Here is a 16,474-nt window from a genome sequence, read left to right as displayed (position 1 = left end):
GTTTATGAAAGATGAAAACCACGACAAACTGGACATGAGCCGGCGATGTGCTGCATCAAAAGCGTGGTCAGCAGGGTGAGGGAGGTGATTCTGCCCCTCTACTCCACCATCATGAGACCCCATCTGGAGTGCTGCATACAGCTCTGAGGCCCCCAGCATAGGAAGAACATGGACCTACTGGACTGAGTCCAGAAGAGGTCATAATAATGATCAGAGGGGTGGAACATCTCTGCTATGAGGACAAGCTGAGATAGCTGGCGTTAATTCTTGATAAGAGAAAGCTATGGGGACCCCTTCTTGCAGCCTTTCAGTATATAAAGGGAGCTTACAAGAAAGATGGAAACAAACTTTTTACCGCGGCCTGTAGTGACAGGACAAAGGGCAACAGTTGTAACTAAAAGAGTGTAGGCTTAGATTAAAAATCAGAAAAAAAATATAGTGAGAATGGTGAGATATTGGAAGATGATCAGAGAAGTTGTGGATACCCTGTCCCTAGAAGTGTTCAAGGTCAGGTTGGATGGGGCTTAGAGCAAGTTAGCCTAATGGAAGGTGTCCCAGCCAACAGCAGGGGCATTAGAACTAGGTGACTTTTAAAGGTCCCTTCCAACAAAACATATTCTTTGATTCTGTGATTCACTGCTTATTTTGGAAAAATTTAACTTAATTCCCAGGTATAAATTTGAAGAGCAATAAATCCATTTAGTAGTAAAGTGCAGTACAGAAGCAATTTTACTTCAGTATAGTGAACCATAACTCCAATGCAGTGATGCTGCATAAAATGAAAGTGTCTACATTTTAATAAGGACATTGTAAATCAAGACCAGCAAAAAGAAAATATTCAACGGATGGGGAAACATTTTCTTTCAGTAAAAGTTTTAAAAGCTTAAGCTGTTTAACTTTCCACCTGACAACTGAGAAATTATTTGAATGCAGTATTTTATATAGTAGAAGAAGCCATAACAAGAACCACTGACTGTAAACTGTTGCCGAACAATGCTACACTGGCCTTAAACTCCCTGGGTCTTTCTTCCTGTGGATTGATGAGTGGATAATAAAGATGAGGCGAGTACACAGGTACTGCCTGAGTTTCACTTCTGCCACAAGATCTAGTGACACCAAGTCCTTTAATTTACATGTGAATGCATTTCTTTCCGAAATTATTTAAACAGACTCTCTGACAAACTGGTGCTTTAGCAGCATGTGCCAAAGAGTGAAGTGAACAAAACCACATCAAAAGCCTGCCATAAAGATTATGGATGGATAGATGAGCAGTGTTAGGTTATGTGATCATCTACACAAACACAAAGGAGCACTTGGAACAGTGACAAGAGGAGAAACCCTTCAGTTTGCGTCTGAGAAGACTTTCTAGATCACTAGATCAGGATGATTTGCAAGAACTGTCAAGGAGATACAGAAGGTGGAGATGACAATTGAGCAGGTAGAAGTCTCTCCCTCCTCTGTCAGTACTGGACGGGTATTTAATGTGATGTTGAGGACAGCATCATAATTCTGTACATTAGCATTGCTAAAATAAATGAACAGCATTTTCTGAAAGGTTAGGTATTTTAATCCCAGGGTCCTGTGTAATACTAATTTAAAATTTAAATTTCATCAGTTGATTTTCCTGTCAGTTTCATTTATTTTTATTTCTTGTTATGAGTTATATGCACTTTTCAAATAGCTGATTTATTCTTCCTCAGATGTCTGTCAGATGCTTCTCAGTACCTGGAAAAGTATTCTAGATATGCTTATGTCTCTTTAAGTTCTTGTGTTGATGACATCACCTGTTAGTATGCAGTAACTCAGAGAGACAGAAGCAGATTTCAATTATATTACTGTATGCCAGGAGGTAGCTAGGCAAAAAGAAGTGTGAATTTAAATTCCACATGGGTATTAAAATTGTTCATTATAATGAAAATGACAACAAAAGTTAAACATGGAATGGTTTGAGTCAGAAAGAACCTTAAAGATCATCTAGTTCTAACTCCTCTGCCATGGGTAGAGACACTTTCCACTAGACTAGGTTACTCAATGCCTCATCCAAGCTGGCCTTGAACACTTCCAGGGATGGTGCACCTACAAGTTTCTGGGAAGAAAATGCAGTAAGATTAATCATGTACTTGCGTATCTCTATGCTAATACTTTTCTATTGTCTATTAATTACAGAGACTGGATAATAGGAATCCAGAAGATTTAGTACAAAGAGTTTATCTATTTTATGGATACTGGAAGGGAATGCCTGAAGGGAAAAAAAAAAAAAAAAGAAGAAATAAAAAAAGCACTGTATGCAAAAACAAACAAGAATCTGAAGGAATACATGTTCCCAGTTATAATGATACATCATATAGATAGCTAGTACAATGAACACTTCTGTAGTTGAGTTTGCATTCTGATTTTCTTGCACTTTCGTGCTATTCTCCATTTTTTCAAATACAGCTTACATTCTATTTCCTTTTGGAAGCATCACATCCTTTCTCTCTGAGTAATACATTAAGAAAGTTTCTCTCACTAAGATCTGCTGAAAATGTTTCACACAGGTGGAAGATCCTTTGAGAAATCACTGGAATAGAGAGGTCGCACCAAATCAGAAGAAATTTTGTCCAATTCCACAAATATTTTCAGGGTATAAGCCTTAATATTTTAATTTCTTCTGGCTCATAGAATAGTTATATATAAACTATACTAAAAATATCAGAGAGTTGGTGTTTATTAATTACCACAGTTGTTTCTCAGTATTATGTGCCTAACATAACCATGTTAAAATAGTAGTCCCAGTTTTTCTGGCAGCAACACTGAAAGGAGGATGCAGTGGCATCTTGAGGTGACCAACTGAAGGCTGGATGGAGGCTGATGTTAGAATATTCTATGCTTATGAAGATGTTTTGAAAAGTGTTAAAACTTTATTTCTATGTCTTGGATTAGGGAAACACATGGAGTTTTTGAGATATTATATAAATTGGTCTAGCTACTAGACTGAGAAGCTGTATCACTAGTTTAATCTTGAAATCTCACCAAGGTTAATATTAAATCATACATCTTCATTAGTTCAACCACTAGATACAACAGCAGCAAATTAGAAATATTTTAATTGACTTATCCTTTGGGGAATTGGTGGTGTGTGGTTTTTATGAACTTTTTCACTATGAACAGACAGCATTCAGAAGTGATGCATTCTCAGTGCCTTCCCAGGATTAATAAGAAATAGTAAGTCTGGGTGAGATTTTGTAGCTGATCAAAATCTCACTCAAAGACAGAATGACACTAAGAGGGAGCAGAAATTTCAAATTAGATGCTCATAACACACTGCTGAGCTGCTTTGATATCTTGTCAATATAGAGGCTAAGATGAATATTGCTCTTTGAACATCTTAATGAATATTAACACGTGTCTTCTGTGACAAATTTGGACACCATCATCCCGCTCCTTTTTTATAATATATGCAGAGGTGTCAATGAATATATGAATATGTAAATATATTGATGAAAGAACACTAAATCCTGGGCATCTGTACAGCTATACCACTGTAAAAATTAAGCATTTATTTAGCTGAGCAAATTTGTATATACCACTATTTAGGCAGAATAATACCAATTGTCTGAGTAAGCAGAAAAGGGATTAATAAGAATTTTGTCACAAGTTTAGGTCATAAGTCTGTCATAATCAATGTTTGTTGTTATTTTAATTACAGTATGTGAAACCAAAAAAATTGCAGCAATACCCAAGTGCAACTAAATGAGAAACAGTTTGCTGTGCTCTCAAGCAAAACAAGGAGATGGGCAACGAACATATTTAATCTGGGAAGATACTTTCATCAAAATCTAAAGTGTAATTTATGAGGAAGATGAAAACCTCTGCTCCAGTGGAGCAATGGAACAGATTAAACAGTGTGCATCTGTCTGAAAACGCAACACGTTTAACAAGGCATTAAATGAAATTTCCAACAGAAACTTCATTTAGTTAAAATATTTTGATGCATGGAGTATGCGCATTTGATATGTATGCATTTAAAGTTATTAGACCAATTTTCATTAGCAGACGCTATATCAGTATGCTTTGGGGTGCTAGAAAAGACTTACTTTGATTCCTTTTCTGCATCTGTATATAATTTGATGTCAGAATTAGCATTCTTTTTTTTTAACCTCTTCATTTTCACAATATGCTTTCACCCAGGTTGTTTTGATCACCTCACCAGAGTGAAATATGTTTCTTTTTACTGAGCTGAACATCAGCAATGCTAAATAACTCAAGAATGCTGTTGTATGCTAACTAGTGGAATGAGATACACGAGTGGGCAAGGAAAAGCTGCAGAGAGTCCTGGTCAGTGGTGTGGAAGGGGACCTGGCTTTCTTAGCTCAGTGCCAGTGAAAACCTCTAAGAAAGCTGTGCTGTAAATGGCATCACTCTCATCTCTGGCTCTGGTACAGAGTTTTCTCCAGGAGACTGGAGAAAACAGTACCATAACACGGTACCATTTTCTGAATATTCTTTTTACAACAAAACAAAATATTATTTCTAAAGGCTAGTAAGTCATTTTGTACAGAAATAGAGGTGCAGTAATCACTAAGTAAATACTGAATTCAGTGCAGTGCAACTCTCTACTGATATTTAGAACAACCAATGTCAGCATATTAATACAAGATGAAAACAAAGGACAAGACTAGAATTAGTCGTCAGTTGGAAGGTCCTGATCTCTTTCTACATAGAATGTATGAAAATCTTAAGCTTTGTGACAGCAGTGACTAATTTTAAGTGAACAGTTTATGGCTGTGAACTAGCAAAGCTGCAGTATTCAGCAACACTCCACTGAACTTAGTTTAGTGCACAGTGTAAAATTTGTGCTTACTCCACAAAACTATTTATACTTCCTTCACATTAAATACTCAAGGACCCATAAAAATATTGCTTTTAATCTGTGGGACACTCCTACATCTAAAAATACATTTTTTCACCTGGTAAATCTGGATTTAAAGCCAAAGGTTCATAAAATTAATTCGGATTAAAACTGAATTCTCCTTTAAGACACTGACACCACTTGTCCAAAGCCTTAGACTCTATTTTTCATCATGATGAATTGCAAGAGAATTCAGTCTTCTGAATGTCTTCTACAAACAGGTTTTCATAATAGGTAACCCCCTCTTAGCTTTGTCTCTTCAGATTTCCCCCTATGGGAAATCCAGATTCTCTTCCTGAAAAAAAGTAATCTAAGAAATACAAAAGCAAAAAGATGAACTAATAGAAAATCCATGTCTTTTTTATGAAGTTGACCCGTCTTGTTTCTTAAGTGACTTCTGAACCTCCTTCCTCTGAATGTACTGTATTATGCCATTAGATCTAGAGACATATTATACTCAGCCACAACAAACAGATGGTTTGTGCACATGCAATGTCATTTTGTGCTCCACAATTCACTAAAAATCTGGAAAGAGGGAGAAGTTTCACTATGGTTAGAACTGTTGGTCAACAGCTACATTTAGTTAAGTATCTTTCAAGAAAGCAAACGATTATTTTCTCTTTCACCTGGAAACAGAATCTGAGCTTTATTTAGCCTAAGACAAGCCATTCAAGTAATACCTACAGTCACATCTTTTCCCATCATTTTTGTTGCCATTTAACTCTTCATTTGATTTCAAATTCTCAGATCTGTAAATGAAGTGCAGAAGAAAATTTCTGCAATATAAGCTTGTAATAAGGACGTGATAAAAGCTGAAGCCAGGTGAGTTAATCAGTTTACTCTTAATTTTAATCTTTCTTTTTATTCTCTAAAATTCCACAAGTTACCTTACTAATGCCTATATCTCTTTTCAGTATTTTACTGAATAAAGTACCTGAATAAAATATGATTTTAATTAGATTCCAAAATTGAGACAAAATTTTAACCAAACATTTTCTTCTTAGAGACATAGACACTCGATGTTACAGTAAGTTCTACATTTCTATTGCACGAAAAATAGAAAAGTAATATTTTATACAAGTTTCCTTGAAACACAACTCTGATCACTTCTACCCTGGGAAATATTTTTTCAAATATCATACAAAAAAAATCTCAGTTGTAGCTGTAAACCTCCTATAAACTGCTTATATAAACAATCAAAAGGTTCTGAGATAGCTACAGAAAGAGCATATATTACTAATAACATTAAATATACTTTTTATATAGCTCATATTTCACAATCTCCTTGTGTTTTTCTGAACTGGTGATTTGTAGTAGGAAGTAAAGAGAAAAATAATTTCAATCCCTTCATTGGAGAATGCATACATAAAAAAAATTAAGTGGGACAGTTGACAGAGGCAGCAGGCATCAATGTAAAGTCACATAGAAGTACATTTTAAGATACAATATACTTCTGTTTTCAGAATGATTATGCCATTGCAAAAGCTATTTTATTTTAAGCTGCAAGTTGAATTATGAATAATTTCTAAATTTATGCTTAGAGATAAAAGAATTACATCAATCATTCCCAATGGTCAGGGATATCCCAACTCCTCAACTTCAGTAAATAATAGGATTTTAATATATTGAATCCGCATGTTGTCTGCAGAAGCAATAAAAGTTCTTAAGTTTCTTGAAGAAAATTACCCTTAGCTGCAAAATTTTGAAAATATCTGAAAAGGTTTTGAATTCATTTTATGACTTCAGGCTCTGGAATTTTTCAGAAGCTGACTTTCTCAGTTCCTTACTGCTGTGTAATGATGACTTCACAAAATTATTTGAAGATTGTCTAATAACTTTCAAGATTACAAAGATTGCTGATTTTTGAGCCTTTGGCCTCAGAAGTGCTGGGTCAGTCTTTCAGAGTTGGGAAGCACTTGTAGCTCTCATGATGGCCAGCTACTTATTCAGCCTAAGTCTACTGTAGAATCATACAATCTTAGAATCATTAAAGATTCTGGAAGAGATCATCAAGTCCAAACTTCATTTGAATACCACCATGCCCACTAAACCATATCACAAAGTGCCCTGTCATCTCATTTTTTGAACACTTCCAGGGATGGTGACACCATCACTTCCCTGGGCAGTTTCTTCACTTAACCACTGTTTCAGTGAAGAAATTTTTCTTAATATTTATCAAAACCTCCCCTGGCACGACTTGAGGCCATTTTCCCTTGTCCTGTCACTAATTGCCTGGGAGTTGTAGACAGCAACTATATATAACTAAACAATCAGGAAATCCCAAATGTTTCAAGTAAGCAAGCTGTAATGGAGGTGAGCTTCTGCCCTACCAAGAGAAAACTGATATTTAAATAAATAATAATAAAAAATATAAATACTATGCCTGCCATGAAGGCGGGGAAAACCCAACAACTAAAAACCAACAACAACAAAACTTCTCAAGAAACTGAAGAACAGTCTGATATTGCAAGTTGACCACATGACATACCTATAAAAGAAAAGAAATGAAGGAATCATAGCAGGAAATTCTAATATTAAACTTAGCAAACCTTAAGTTTTACTGTCTAGAGATAAGAAATGAATTTTCTTTCCTTTAAAAAGGCCTGACTTTTAAACACTAGCATAAGCCATCTTTCATCCAAGTTACATCTTCCTGTTTCTGTGAGGCAGATGGTATAGGGATCACATGACAGTCCCTGTGGATGTGGCCACCTCCTGGAGGAAATATGGAGTATATTCAGTATTTCAGTGAGGTTAGGGCTTACTCCAGAAACCAGGGTTAGTGGATGGTCAGGACTACACATTGGATCTACAGGAGGCTGACACAAATATTCAGAACTTTTGGCTTCATTTTCTAAGAATGCCAGAAGTGCCTTCAGCAACTCCACAGCTACACAGGTACCTCTTGGAGCCCACAAAATTGTCTAGAAGGGACTGTGAGACTGAAGTCAACATCATGTCAGAAAACAGTTATATACAAGAGAACAACTTTACCTAGTGTGAGTTAAAATAACTGAACTAACCCCTTCTAGTTTAAAGTTTATATAATGAAAATGACAACTGACCCAGCACCACAGAGTACAATTATAATTAACAGGAGACTTTTCTGAAAAACGTCTGTGCTGCCTTGGAGAACAATGTAGGTCACAGCAGCAATTAAAAGCAGAACAAACTCTTCATTGCCTCCATAACATTTAACCCCAAATCATTCTGTTGCTGTAAATTAAACAACTCATGCTGCATTACATCACAGCAGTGAAAAAAGCCAAGAATAACTAGTTTTAAAATTTATTTCAAGCTCCAGTGCTCACTTTACCCCACATAACATGGACAAGAAATATGGAATATTGATGTTACCAGTATTTTCCTCATCTTTGTGGAGTAGAATTACCATCTGTATATTCAGTTTTCTTTTACATAATCTGGATATTAATGCTCAACCTCCGCAGGGAAGCATATGAGAATTACTTAATTGATGATTAAAAACAGCAGTCACCTTTGCTGCTGACTGCAAAGGAAATACCAGATTGTTTAAGACTCTAGGCTTCAGTTTTGAAGCTCTAGTGAACAGTCTTCTATGCAGGAAAGTGGAACATAGGAATAAATCACTTCAGATAAAATATATCTGCAGGGGTCCTTGCAGGCATTTTACCTAATTACATTTCTAATACTATAAGAAATATCCAGGATGTTGTTCAATAGAAGCCACCCAAAAATTTAAAGGCTTTCACTTTGAAAGGATTGTCCACAAATACAGTCCCTTTTTGAGATCAATAAATTTCTGTTTCTTTACAACAATTTTCAGCAGAATTCAAGCCATAAGAAAGATATTTGGTAACAAAGCCTCTCAAATGTTGTTGACCCTTGTGTTTGTTCATCTAGAAATATTGGGCAATATCTCAGATGAAAGCAAACATTTTGAAGTTTTATTGTTAGCTTGAGTGGGAGGGAAAGCAAATTCTTCTGCTCAGCTTGTGAGATTGGAAGGGCAACAAGTAGCATTGATAAGCTGGAGTGCCTGAGCAGTATCTGACAAAGCCCATTGAGATACCACAAGGGAACATCAACTGACACAATAAAGACAGGGAAAACAACTCCTCTACTACTCACGAGTGTACATGTACAAGCGAATGAAAAGGTACTGCAGGCAAAATTAAGACTTCCTGATGTCCATGCAATACTTGCAGCTCAAAAAATTCTTCACAGAGAAATAATTCAATAGGCGTATATAGTCAAGAGCAAAGACTTATTTCTGAAAACTTAACAGTGGATAAAGCTAAATAGCTATGTTAGTTAATAAATACATCTCTCAGGAGAGTACAAAAAATGGATCTGTATATCAGAAAAATTCCATTTTAATACAATCAGGTTTTAAGACTCAAATTCTTCCTACATTTTCACCTGCATTTTTCAAATTCCAATAAGGGGTACAGGACCACAGTTCTGTTTTCCCTCTCAAAATGTTAAGATTATTCAAAGAATGCCAACTAGATTAGCCCTTTATCCATAACTATAACATCCCAGTGCCAGTGTTGAGGACTTCAATTCCACTGTTGAAGGTTTTCAGCAAATCCAGAATGAAAAAAATTGGAGCATCCAAGCTTTAGAGAGTTTCCAAGCCGAGTATAAAACAGGAGACAAGGAATGCAATCCATTCCTCAACAGTTCTCCTTAGGATTTCACCAGTTTTAGACCCCTCATTACTGACACATTGAAGTTTTTTAGACATTAAGACAAAGACTTTTTGAAAGATTTCACAATTGAACAACGGACCCTTCTATCCTTGCCTAACCAGACAGGAGAGCCACTTTCTCCCAGGGAATGATATAGTGTAAGTAAGGTGGGAATAAGTAAAGGTAATTTATTTTAGGTGCAAGTCAAAGCAGGGAGCTCAAAAAGAAATGTTATAATGCGATGTAGTGGGGGGACAAAATGAAGCTCATTTTAATTATACTTTCTCTAGGTTGGTAAGTGCACCTACAGATTTGTAGGCTAGAGGGTTGCAGTTTCTTCTTACCTCTAAGATTCTAAAGTGTTTTCAGACAAGAATATATAATTCACTGCTCTGAGAATATGTGTAATGGTAGTATAATAATGAATCAGTACTATGTAAAACAGATAGAAAAAGTCTAAAAACTCTTGAGCCACTACAATGCTTCTCAAAGCCCTTTTAAAAAGAAGGGGAAATGTTATCACTCTCTTATAGGTAAGAAAGCAAAATGAAAGAGAATGAAGCAAGCTGTCCAACACGACTCAAGAGACTAGAAATCAAAAAAAATATGTCTAGAATTTCATTTTGAAGACCACCCAATCTTCAACCAGCTATCAACCAAATATCACTGAGATGTAGATGTCAGACAGACAGCACTGAAAAACATCAAGCCCTCTCAACCAAACCTTCCCGTTTCAATCAAGATTTAGAGACTCCAGACTGAAAATCAATGAAGGAAAATTAATTCAGAAATTCATGGTCTAGAAGAATTCAAACTTCATCCTTTACACATGTGTGAAGGCCAGGAGGTGGCTGTACAGAGCTTTTTAAATGATTTGCTGTATTGTGGAGATAAAAACAAAAAAAATTTAAAAAGTAAAAAAAAAAATAAAAAAAAAAAAAAAGGAAAAAAGACATATCTCCAAAAAAAAACACAACAAAGCAAAAATAAGAACATCACAACATATTGTGATTTTTTCCCCCCTGGGACATTAATAACAAAAGTGGGGATGACTAAGAATGCAGGTGTCCCTTTTTTTTTTGTGAGAAGTCTCTTCAGGTAAGTGGTTTTTGCTTACTGGGCTAGAGCAAAGAACAGACACCTCAAAGATCCAGGGTATAAGACAAAAAGCATCACTGGATCACTGAGGTTAGCCTAATGTACTACTAAGCATAACACTGACAACAGTATCTCTTGAACTTAAACGTGCATCTATTTCAGAAAAACACTTAATCCAAAAAATATAACGAGATTGAGATCTTCCTCTTTCCTTAATGGTTTGTCCTATTTTCTCACTTCTAAAAACACCTGCCTGGCCTTGGTTTGCTCTTACTCCGGTATTCATTCTGCTTTTCTCTGCTACTGTGAAGAATCCTCTTATTCCCAGTCATCCCACAGAAATACACTGTCATTAAGTCATGTCTCTCTCTGGAAGAATTTTTCTCTATTCTAGTATCTTTTCTCTCTTTTGATATATATTTAATACCTTTGTAAATAATAGACTACAAAACTTGGCACAATATTTCCATAGCCTCACTGTTGCACAGCCAATAAAACCACTTCCTTATTCTTAATTTTTAGTGGGCTTTTTACACTCAAAGTTCATAGTACAAGACCCACTGAGTTGCCTATTCTTTCCTCTGGAACATTCTTAGCATCACTTATTTCAGCTGTAGGGGGCCTCTATGTATGTGTGGCTGGCATTGCTTCCTCTGGCTGTGTAATACTTCTCTGTAATGACAATTTTCTTTGAATGGCCTCTGTTTGCCAGGCTAGATTGTAATTCGATGGCACTATCTGATTACTGTGTCCTCCTTGTTTCCTACTTTTTCAATCTTTGCATCATTTTCAAATTTTAACATCCAAGAATTCACACTGCTTCCCAAATAATTTGTGAAAATATTGAAATACGTTTTCCACGCCCAGTTCTAAATCCGAGCAGACTTAGGAGAGAGCCTATTTACAAGAGGATGCAGTGACAGGACAAGGGAATAGCTTCAAAATGAAAGAGGATAGGTTAAATTAGCTATTAGGAAAAAAAACTTCACTATGAGGGGGGTGAGGAACTGGTACAGGTTGTCCAGAGAATTTGTGGCTGCCCCATCACCAAAAGTGTTCAAGGCCAGGTTGGATGGAGCTCTGAACAACCTGGTCTAGTGAAAGGTGTCTCTGCCCACGGCAGGGGGTTTGGAAGTAGATGATTTTTAAGGTCCCTTCCAACCCAGTGCATTCTATGATTCTATTCTGTGATTCCATGAGCCCTGAAAATTTTTATGCAAGGGTCATTTCTCATTGACTAGTACTTTGAGATGTCAGTCCTTAAGGAATATTATTTTGATACAGTATACTGTTATTTATTTATAACAGATACAATATAAAATTACATAAATGCCTTACAAAAGCCGAAACAAAACCTAGGACCATTCAACAAGCAAATTCACATTCTGGAATTAAGTTTATCTAACACAATTGTTTTTCTTTAAAACTGTGCTGACCATCATTAATTTATTCTCATGCTTACATTCTTAGCTAAATGCTGATTAGTCTTTCCAATATTTTTTCCAGGGCTGCAATATAACTAACCTGCTCTACAGCATTATTTAGGAAAAAAAAAAAGTGAAAATAATAGCATGACACTCACACTCCATATCTCTAGAATTTAAAAAATTCTCTAACAGATCTTTTCAGCATCCTTTTTTAAAGCTCTTAGGTGAAAGTTACAAAGTAATGAGCCTTCTGCTTTACTTATTTTATCACTGGCAGATGTTGTTTAACATGCTTTGAAAGATTCAGTGCTGTTTGTACAGTAGGGACACTGGATCTCCTACCACCATATGGGCTTGTTAAGGAGCAAACAGCACTTCCCTCCTACTGTGTGCCACTCAGTATTGAAGAGGTATCAGAGTTTTTGTTCATCTTTGCATGAATAAATGACACAATTAATTAAACAGTGATTGACTGACATCATTTCTTCTTCATTTTAGAGTTACAAAAAAGCAGCACAAATTAGCTATTCACATCCAAAATAAACCAAGAAATAAGCTTCATTAAATTTTTCTCAGAATCTTGGAAGGCAGAAATTGAGTATCCAGACATATACTATATGAGTTCTTATCCATTATGCTTGCTGCTGAATTCATCCTGGATTGCTGCTTTAATCACTATATATTTTTGGCCCTTACATTAAGGATAATTAAGACATCGTAAGCCTTTATAAATTGATGTCCAGCTGGCAGAGAGCTGTGCAAGATCACTCACAATTCTCATCTGTCCTGTTTATCCCAGTGTCTTGTTAACTCTGGATAACAAAGGATAGCAATTTGTACATCAACAATATATCACTTTAGACTACTTTTACAAGAGATATCCCATTAGTGTGCATTATCCTCATATCTTAAACTGCATTCTTTTCCTCTTGAGATTGCAAAGGACCCAGCTGGCAAACAGGCAGAATATCAAGTTTCTCACATATCTATTATCATAATGGCAGGAGGTCATACACTGAAAACTGAGAACACAAATGCAACATAAACTAAACTGAATATTTTGATAACAGAAATTTACAGAGGTTACTATCCTAAAGGGGTTTTTTGTACTACTGTTTCAATGGCTACTCCTCTATTGGAAAAGCCCTTTCATTAAAAAAGCAAACAAATAAACAAACAAAAAAACAAAACAAACCACCAAAATCCACACCAAAACCAACTTCCACAATATTTTTGTCTGTCAGGCTCTTCAGGTCCATAAATATACTTAATCTTCCTGTCCTATATCCTAGTTTGGTCCTGCCTATTACACCGCAGAGACCGATTGCATCTCTGCTGGACCAACAGGCAATAAAAAGAAATTTCAAAAAGATAAACTGAAATTTTCCTTACTGCATGAGATCTCCAAGTCTAGACACTTACATCTAAGTTATTTGACCATACAAAATGTCTAGACAATGGACAGAGCCAATCATTTTCAGGGCATGATCCGTCTCCATCCAAAAGAGACATCCAAATCAGGTTAAAAGAATTGCACTCAGGACAAGTCTCTCTGTTGGCTACCAGCTGAGGCTTCTTATGTGCCACAGCATCTTGGCAATTACTGAAGCATTTAGGCAAATATTTTTTTTAACTTGAAATGGGTGCTTTTGGGTCTAGGGAAGCATTGGTAGAGAAAAATTGGCAAAATTATGAAGCAGCAATTCAGAAACTATTTGCTTTCCTCACTTATTTCTCACAGCCAAATTCACTACTCTCACCTGTGTATTAGTCCATTCCATTTCAGGAAAAGGTCCCAGCTGAAGGCCTCTACCTGTGGGATTTTCTTCCTCTTGGCCTTTCTGGAAGTACATAGAGACATCTACTCAGGACATGTTCCAAACTCAGATTTTTCATCGTCTTTGCATATGGTGCTCAGTTGTGTGGGCTTGCTTCTCAGGTTGTTTTTTGGGGGAGGGGGCTCACTCATGCCCTTGAAGCCGTAAATTGGTGTTAACACACGCTGAATTGCCCAGAGGCTTTATAATAAAAATAAATTGGCACTACATTATATCGTATTAAAAATGGGAGTGCATATTACTGATTATAAATATATATGGAAGAGCTATTTATCCTTGAAAGCAGAAAAAGCACGTTATGTATTCTTTACAAGAATTAACACTATACTACTGTATTTAGGTTTATTTTTAGTATGTAACATCTACCAATCTCATGTAATTATTAGCAAATCAAGAAAGAAGGCTATAAGGAATAAATAAACATTCTCTTGACAGCCCACCTCTTTCTAGCTAAAATTAGAAACAACCCTGTTGCTTCTAAATTTTAAAACCCACTCTAATTATCACTATGAATTTATGAAGTTCTAACAGTAGGAGGCTATACATTTGCTTTTAATGAACATCAGACTTCCATTTTTTGTGAAACAGAAAATCTGCAATGAATTCAGTCTCCCACATAAGCATGAGTCAATGCCATTGTAGAAAACACAGGAGTTCATAACAAACAACAACAATGTCAAAGAGCCATGCCAGTAAGGAGTGACCTGTTGCCAGGATCTGTTTCTATGGACAGCAAAACTACCATTCTGTAGCTATGCATCCAATAGCATTTTTTTACACAATGTTTAATACCTAAGGAACTGAAAAGCACTTTTACAAAGGCCATATTCATTATGATGTTTATGTAATGCTAATCCTCACCTTTTACTAAGTTACCTTAGTGACCTTTTGTTTCTGTTTCAATAAAAATTAAAAAAAAAAAAAAAAAAAAAAAAAAAAAAAAAAAAAAAGAGAATTCATAGAATAGCTTGGGTGTGAAAGAGCCATAAAGATCATTTACTTTCAACCCCCTCTGCCGTGGGCAGGGACATCTTCTATTAGACCAGGCTCCTCAAAGCCCCATACAACCTGACCTTGAACACTTTCAGGGATGGGTCATCCAGCTTCCCTGGGCAAGCTGGGTGCTTCACCACCCTCACCACCCTTGTAGTGAAGAATTTCTTCCTAATATTTAATCTAAACCTGCTCTCTGATGGTTTGAAGCCATTCCCCCTTGTTCTATTACTACATGCCCTTGTAAAATGTACCTACTCCAGCCTTTTTGTAGACACCCTTTAGGTATAAAACCACTTCTTTTTATGTATAAAAAGTAACAGTTTTTCACTCTCAGCTGCAAAATTAAGTCTTTTTTAATAGTTAGCATAAAAATCAGCAAGCATGAAACCATTGGGCTAACATTTATGGAAGTCTTGAAACACTGTTGGTATAGAGAAAGGCCAATAGTCAAAAAGCTCAGGGTGTAAGACTTTTTTATGTTAAGTATAGTCTAAGGAAAAGGGACTTCTGGCTCTGCTTAAAAGGAAATAATGCCATCATACAGCAATATTCTTAAGAACTGAGGCTTCTATTGATGCTGTCAGTCTTCAGGCATTTAGATGTGCCAGCTAGGAGCAGAGTCCTTTGAGACACAGGAAACTGCTGAGAATGGTTCAGGACTTAAATGCACTGAGTCACTCTTCAGAGGATGCATTCCCACCTCAGTGAAGTGGGATGAATTGAGGTCTGAATATTCAATTGAGCTTATAGGGACAGGTTTTTTACATGAAAAACGCCTGGAGTACTTTCTTTTACAGTGTAATGGGTGGCTGTGGATTCCCTAATATAAGCACCAAGCCAACTGGGAAGCATTTTATGTACAAGTCTGCTGGAGCTGATGCACTTTGTCCACAGTAAGTTTCTGTATATATGTAGTTTATTTTGAATACTTGGTTTTGGAGACTTTTGAAAATAAATGTGTAGTTCCATAAGTACAGACAGAAGAAATGCACACAGAGCAGTAAGCATTGACCTGACAGAGGAAATCCCAGATGCAAAAATACAGAGTAAGGAACACCCCTGTGGAGATCATTAACTAAGGAGGAGCCAGGAGTGAGGTTCTCTTGTAAAATGGCCTTCCCTCAAAATATGAATGATTGCTGTGTATAAGGACAAGGGTTATAACTATTGTGCTGTAATCACTGATAAAAAGACACCAGCAGAACTGTATAATTTTGGGGTACTATGTTTTCAGATAGACACTGAAAAAGCCAAAAGAAATCCACAAGAGGAGACTCATAACCTAAGAAAGACTGAAAACAGGATATTACATAGGGATAGTGATCAGTTATCTCCACTGAGAGAAAAACCAGAGAAAGCACTATAAATTTGCTGCTGTGAAAAAAAAACTTTAACTGCTACAGTGCTAAAACATTGAAAGTTTCCAGTCCTTTCCATGTCCTACATTCTGTGACTATAGCTTTCATCCCTGAGAGGTTTATTCCCCAGTAATTTTAGCAATTTTAATTTGGAACCAGATGATTAACAGCCAGCTAACAGCAAAAGGCATAT

The 16,474-nt window shown here is 36.2% G+C and overlaps 1 protein-coding gene across 27 annotated transcripts in view; it reads right to left on the bottom strand.

Annotated features, from left to right (window-relative positions):
* Positions 1–16,474, bottom strand: part of DLG2 (discs large MAGUK scaffold protein 2) — a 998,134-nt gene that overhangs the window by 585,765 nt on the left and 395,895 nt on the right. For 16 of the 27 annotated variants that reach the window (XM_064644938.1, XM_064644939.1, XM_064644940.1 and 13 more), the window contains one exon: positions 13,850–13,930. The exons of the other annotated variants lie outside the window; for them this stretch is intronic. In XM_064644938.1, the coding sequence (XP_064501008.1) occupies positions 13,850–13,930 (81 nt within the window). The remainder of the gene's footprint in view (positions 1–13,849; positions 13,931–16,474) is intronic. 27 annotated transcript variants of the gene reach the window in all.

The sequence above is a fragment of the Pseudopipra pipra genome, chromosome 2, assembly GCF_036250125.1.
Source record: "Pseudopipra pipra isolate bDixPip1 chromosome 2, bDixPip1.hap1, whole genome shotgun sequence".
In the NCBI taxonomy this organism is placed as follows: Eukaryota; Metazoa; Chordata; class Aves; order Passeriformes; family Pipridae; genus Pseudopipra; species Pseudopipra pipra.
Note: the sequence above shows the minus strand (reverse complement) of the source record. Positions and strands in the feature narration are given on the sequence as shown.